Here is a 6891-nt window from a genome sequence, read left to right as displayed (position 1 = left end):
TGCGACATTGAAAATACCTCTACAGCCAATCATCAGACAGGAGTAACAATTATATATATAAAAAAAAAAAAACGTGACGATGACTTTTAAAACATGTAAACATTTCAAGTAGCCACAAACTCGTGCAGCAAAGAAAGAATGTAACCTACTACCAGTATGTGAGGGGTGAACACAACAAACACAGTGAGCACGTTGAGGACACATCGTCCAAAGTGAGACCAATTAAATATTTATGAATATTTATGCATGAAATTAGCTCCAGTCAGTCATTGGCTCCTATTCTACCTTTTTTTATTTAGTGTTTGTTTTATCCTACCTGGAGATAGACGGATTCTATCACAAGAGAGCAAATAAAATGGCTTCTAGTAAGTTGGCAATCCTACAAAAATGTACAGAATTAACCTTTTTTGAACCTCGCTGCGATTGTCTAGACTTTTTCCGTCGCCGTGTGCGGCAAACCTCAAGTATCTGACATCAATGTAGGCTAAAAAGTAACAATGAAGAGCATTTACAGGCACACAAACAGTGAAATGCAGACATACGTTTCCATAAGTGATGATGTGGAGTCAAAGACCGAGATAATGAACGGAAGGTTAAAAGATGAATAAATAAACTGGATGTTTTAGGGTCATGGAGTTGCCAGTGTCTGTATAAAGCTCTGAGTCTTACAAACTGAGGATGACCTCCCTGACCAGCAGGGGGAGCTCTGACAGAGGCACAGGAGCGCGGTAATGTAACAACCAGGTTCAGGGTTCAATCTAAACGTCTGACTTAAAAAAAACCAACATTCATACAACTTGTTTTCAGTGTTGACTTCATGGACCACGTCCAGGTGATATTCTGAATGTGAATACTGAAGAAAATCCACTTCTTCTTGAGCTGAAAATCAATGAAATGGATCAAAGCGGACCGACCCTAAACCTGGGTAAAGACATGCATTCATGTAATACGCTTTCCCCCGAGCTTTTCCGTCAGGCTTCGAGAGACACACGGCGAGCGTCTCCCTCCTTGTTATTTAACTCTGAGCTTTCCAAAAAAAAAAAAAAAACAACAAACACACAAACAAAAACAAAAAAATGTGTAACGTCAACCTTGGTAAGTGTCTGACTGAGTCTCACATACAGCTGAAAAAGGAAACATTTTCTTACAAGAACGCAAAGTAAATATGTGCAGCATTTCTTTCATAAAGTGAGTACACAGAAGTCACAGCAATTATTTTGAGCTAAAGCCATACAGTAGTGAGCTGAGCAGTAACCTTCAGATAAAATAAAAAAAAAGACTTCTTCCAAAACCAGTTATCCACATTTTTATCCACTTTTCTCTTATGAACATGCTCTGAAAAGAAGGAAACAACGACAACTTCCTGAATATAACTGGAGCTACGAGTTCTTAATGAATAAGCTTTTTTAAATAAAGAAATCCACCATTTCTGGATAAATTAAAGATAACAAGAAATCCTCTCCTCCAAAAACAGATATGTAACATTATGACATTATCTTATAGTAACATTATCTTTTCAGAGACAGTTTGTCAAGTAACAGAAGCTAAAAGGTATCTTTGACGTGACGTGACACCGTGTTCAACCTGCGTTTTAAAGCATCTTTGACTCACTGATATCACACTAAAGCAACATTTCACGTCATTCAACACTTCGACACGACGGCTGCAGACACTCGTGAGGCAAAGTTATGATGAGTATTTCAGACAGAAGCTCTACTCTAGCAGCCTGAAATAACGTCTATCTCTGAAAATGCACTTTGGGGTTTATATGAGCAGTTTTTCTTTTTTTTTTTTTTTTTTTTTTTTTAACGTGTAAGAACCTGAAGCAAAATTAGACAGCATTTTGGATTTCTCCATCTATGTCAAACTTAGCCCAGACCTGCCGGGCTCCTATTCCTCCTGTTTCCTGAAAGCAAAGTGTGTGTTCACTCCACCAAACACACCAGTTCAAAGTTTTACAATGATTAGAAGTTTTGTCCAAATGTGAGAAATCTACCAGTTAAAAAAAACATGACAGACGGCACAAATTACAGGACAGAGAAACCATAGAAAGCATCTGGGTTTTTTTTTTAGAAAAACAATGATAAACGGAGTTACCCCAAGTCTTAATGAGGAGAAACTGGTTGAGTTTAAGTTGGAGCGAGTCACAAGTAAATACTTTAAGGAGTGTAGATGGGAATAGCAGCACAAACTAAGCCTCCAGCAACAATTACCAGGATGTGTTCACCAGGAAGCTCATCTAGAGTTAGCAGCAATAAACTGCCGTCTGTGGGAACGCTGGTTGTTACTGAGAAGTTTAGGATTTAAGTTATATTTAGACACTCAAAGTGCTGAAAACATGATATTTCTTTCCTCACTGTAAATAACTGACAACACAGTGTCTTTTCCCTTGACCAAACAACAAAGAGAGTCCCAGGTGAACACACCCCAGGCCTTAATCTCCTTATTTATAATACAGCATTGAGACGCTCCGTAACGGAGCTGACACACAGTGTTAAAGCATTATAAAGGCCATATAAATAGTCGTGATATAAATATGTGCACGCAAAGACAGACACGGTCACTTTGGGTGAAGCTCATTTGACAGTAAAGCAGGGTTAGCTCGTCTGTGGAAGTCTGACACTGAGTCATAATACTACGGTGGCCATTCTGAAAAACAGACCTCACGATGCACGCTTCCTTGTCTTCAAGGGTGCGATGCATCAGTTGCACCAAAATGAGGCTCCAAGTGACCATTGCAATAACTTAAAGCTGCCAACTTTAAAGTCACGACCTTGTCCGAAATTAAATATTTCTTATTTTGACCTTTTGGGAACAACCCGAAAACTTCTTCACTTCCAGGGTCATTTCAGTCTGTCCCACACTGGCTGCTGTGGAGTCGTCACTGGCAGTTCAGGTCGGGGCTACTGAGCCAGTCCCAGATCTTGATTATCTCCTGCGGGGTCCTCGGGTGCACGAGCATTAAGCTCTTGTAGGCGCAGGGGTTCGACCTGTATTTCTCCTCTATGTTAAAGGTCCTGAAGCCTTTGTGTTTCTCAGGGGCCAGCCCAATCTTCCTCATACACATACCTGTGTAGACGTCATCTATCGGGTAGAGCGCCACATGTTGCGACGCGTTGTGTAGACGAGTGGCGATGTCACCAGAATAAAGGTACCCGCCGCCTCCTGCGTATGGAGGGTACGACCCCGTGTACATGCTCTCGGGGATGAAGTATTTCACCCTCTTGTCTCGGTGCGGACCCGCATTGGTGATCACGTCACCAACAAACAGGTCTCTGGCTTTGGGCACCGAGAGGCTCTTGAGGAAGTCCACGATGCGGTAGGTGTTGACAAAGACGTCGTCGTCACCTTTGAAGATGAAGCGAGCGCCGGGACAGCGAGTCTGTATCCATTCCAGGAACAGAACTTCTTTGACGGTCAAGTTGAAGAATGAGTCCCGGTAATCCCACTGGATGATGTCTTTGTGGAGGTTGCTCTCATAGCGAAGCATCTCTGACAGATCAGGGTGGTGGTCCCCCGCTGTGGCGTTGCCGAGAAGAAAGATAGTAACCACCGTCTGATTGGCTGTAACGCCCGCCCGTCCCCAGGACTGACGGATGGCCTGACGGCGGTCGAAATGCGGTGCAAGTGACTTAACGGCCAGCAGCAGGAACGGTGGGTCCTTACAGATATCAGGCTGGTCTATCATGATCGGGTAGGAGCGGCAGCGCATGTAAAGCAGGAAGTCCTTAAAGCGGGTCGGTAATGAGTTGTAGTCTTTCACCTGAGTGGTAACCCTGAAGTCAGGCCGGCAGGGGTCAGAGGTCAAATTGGTGTCGTTAAGCCAGTCAGGCACGACGTCTGTGGTGCTGTAGTTAGTCATCAGAATGGGGTTCTTCTTAATGTCCAGAATCTGCTGCTGGCGGTTCCAGTAAGCCGAGCTGGGAGCCAGTTTGGTCCAGAAGGGTTTGGAGGGAACGAGGACCTTGTGGCGCCCATTTTTGTCCTGGCTGCCGTGTCGGGTGATGATGATGAAGATGAAGAAGTTGACCATCGTCACTGTCACCACAAGTTTCAGCCTCCTCCGCAGCAGCGCCATGACAGTTCCTGCCACCGTCGCCACCTGAGCACACACAGAAAACAAAAGATCTTAGAGATAACAGAGCAGTTCTCCCACGACTCATTCATTGACAGAAATTCCAAAAAAGGGTTTGTCACAATATCAGACAGAGTGTAACAAGTCGAACAAGGCGTCCAACAAATGAGCAGATTTACAAGTGATCAACAGCACAAATGAAGGGAAAACAGCTGCTGAAATGATCGTGCCAACAGCTGAATCTCTTTGGAAATTGTTGTTAATGTGAAACCGCAGACAGTCATAAGTGGAGCAGCATGGCATACAAAGCTTCATGTAGAAGATGACTTTACTTTACTTTACAGGAAACTCTTTGTGGAGCCACCAACCCGTCAAGCAAACTGCTCCTCTCCTGTCTGCAGTACAACCTTCTCTCTGACCTGGTTAATGATTCAAACAGTGAACACATATATTACTATCTTTGCTGAACAATTATCACATTGCAGCTTCTGTGTTCTTTTTTCTTTGTCATTTAGAAAGCAAAAGTGAAGTCTTCAGTATGTGAACCAGATTCCTGCTATGACAAATAGTCACTTTTGAACCTTGTGTAACCTCTCACCAAATACTTTAGGTCTACAAATATAACGGACTGTAAATGTCTTCACAGTGATGGACCGCAATTAAATTAACTACTGTTGAAAACACGTCTGTCATAGATCTTTCGAGTAGATAAAACTTTTAAAGGTTATATTTGTATGAATCACCTGTGGCCGTTAAATGAGCTGCAGTCAACATCCTGTCGCTCACGCTCGTGTTTGCGGTGCGAAACTATTGCAGGTGATGTCTTTTTCCTCACTTACACTTCTCATAATTACATAAAAAGGTTTCTAACGTTTTGTTTTGAACCATGTTCCAACAAAGCATCTCTCACTCTCAGTCAGTCAGGTAGCTGGTTGTTTGTTCGTTTGTTGAGGATAACGGGAGAGAGGCTAGGCACTCAGGAGTGTGCAAAAACGTCACATTATTTGGATTTTTGCGGAAAAATCAGGCTCGGGTCCTTCACATAGAAATGAATCTGTTACAGACAACCAAGAAAGTCGGGGAAGGTCTCAATTTTTAAGTTACGTTTAATTTAAGTTAACCCGTTCACTCATTGGCAATAAAAAAACGAACCTTTAACTGCCAGTCAGTCTTGACAGGAAGTGATGATGGAAAAATAATCAATTAATTATTCAGGGAAATGATCATGTGCTCTACATTTGAAAGAAAACAAGATGGTAATCACTGTTTTTATGGCCGTTTATAGGTGGTACAATAGTGGAGTGTGTCATTTCAGCATTTCTCTTTTTGTTTAAGAAAAAAAATGTTGGAACAGGAAGAGAAGATCTTTCAACCACAAGACCACCGTGACACGAAGTCACAAGAAGGTTTGCGTCTGACAAAGAAGTTCATTTACAGCTGCCGGAGGTAAAAATTAGAAGATTAAATATGTGGAAGTCCAAATCAACACAACAAATCAAACACTTCCTAATCCTCCTAACTTCACAGCCATATTTAACTCTGTAGGACTATGTTATATCTAACATGCATATATAAGGGTGGTGTTAATATTATCACAGGTACTTACTTCCCTTTTACAGATAGTTTTGTCCTGTGTGTATGTTTGGTTTGCCAGTTGCGATATCTATAATATTCTGTTAAGTGCTGAAACATGAATCAACAAAACTGCTGATAAAAATGTCAAACATTTACTGGTTCTAGCTTTTAAAATGTGAGGATTCACTGCTTTTCTCAGTTTTTCTAACATTGTAAATAAAATATCTTTGGGTTAGTCAGAAGAAACAGGCAATTTGAAGACGTCACTTTGGGATTTGATGAGTTGTCATCAGCATTTTTGATATTTTATAGACTAAATGAATATTCAAAAAATAAAAGAGAAATCAATAATGATTATCTTTAGATGTAGTACATTTTGATGATTCAGATGATTTGAATATACGGTAGAGACAGATCCAAACAACTTATCCCAACTTCAGAGGATATGAGCGCTTGGCTTAGATACAGGATACATAAAACTGGTCTGAACAGGAAGGTCAGCAGTCAGGCTCAACAACCGGACGCCATCCAGGGAACTGGCAGGGACTCAGTAGGTATGTCAAAAAGCAGGAAAACCAACATGACACTCTTGATTGTCTTGAAATTTTTGTCAAATTGATTTGGAGGGAAACGATTTTCTAATAAAAGTGAGCAGCTGGGATGTAATTTAATATCAGGGCTTTTTATCCGCTGCAATCGATCCCTATCTGATGTTTTCCAGTCGACTGCTTATCTGTCTTCTCTTCTTCTGCAATCACATTAGTGCTTAATGGCCAGATATTACGTAAAACAAGAACTAGCGTCTTTCTCAAAAACACTTCAGAAGGGAGGTGCTTGGTGCTTGTTTTTTCAACCGTGACGTAGTTCCTAACCGTTAAAGCTGTTAAAACCACATATCCTTTCCTATTAGCGATTGATGTTTGCCATTCCTGGTAACACCGTCTGTGATAGTTTCCACCTTTTGCACATAAAAGAAAGAAAATCATTCTGCAAACTTTGCAAAATCAGCAACCAGCAGATGTTAGTCTGGTTAGTGTTCCTGTGTGCACTGACAAGACGGGCAGTTATCAAACTGGATGCACTAATAAACTGGGAATTCTGGCCACAATCCAGACTAAATACAATAAAACAATTAAACAATTATCCACCATAAAAAAGGTCACTTGAGTTCATGTTGTGAGGTTATCTTGTGAGGTTATCTTGTAACAAAGCGTGCTCTCTTAAAAAAAGGTATCACAGCC

The 6891-nt window shown here is 41.4% G+C and overlaps 1 protein-coding gene across 3 annotated transcripts in view; it reads right to left on the bottom strand.

Moving 5' to 3' along the window:
* Positions 1-239: 239 nt before the first annotated feature.
* b3gnt2b (UDP-GlcNAc:betaGal beta-1,3-N-acetylglucosaminyltransferase 2b) overlaps positions 240-6891 on the bottom strand; it is a 33286-nt gene continuing 26634 nt past the window's right edge. For all 3 annotated transcript variants that reach the window (XM_067610714.1, XM_067610716.1, XM_067610715.1), the window contains exon 3: positions 240-4102. In XM_067610714.1, coding sequence (XP_067466815.1) covers positions 2882-4078 — 1197 coding nt within the window. In that variant the 5' untranslated portion in view covers positions 4079-4102 and the 3' untranslated portion in view covers positions 240-2881. The remainder of the gene's footprint in view (positions 4103-6891) is intronic.

Source organism: Thunnus thynnus, chromosome 14, assembly GCF_963924715.1.
Source record: "Thunnus thynnus chromosome 14, fThuThy2.1, whole genome shotgun sequence".
Lineage (NCBI taxonomy): Eukaryota > Metazoa > Chordata > Actinopteri > Scombriformes > Scombridae > Thunnus > Thunnus thynnus.
This window is presented reverse-complemented; position numbering and strand designations above follow the sequence as displayed.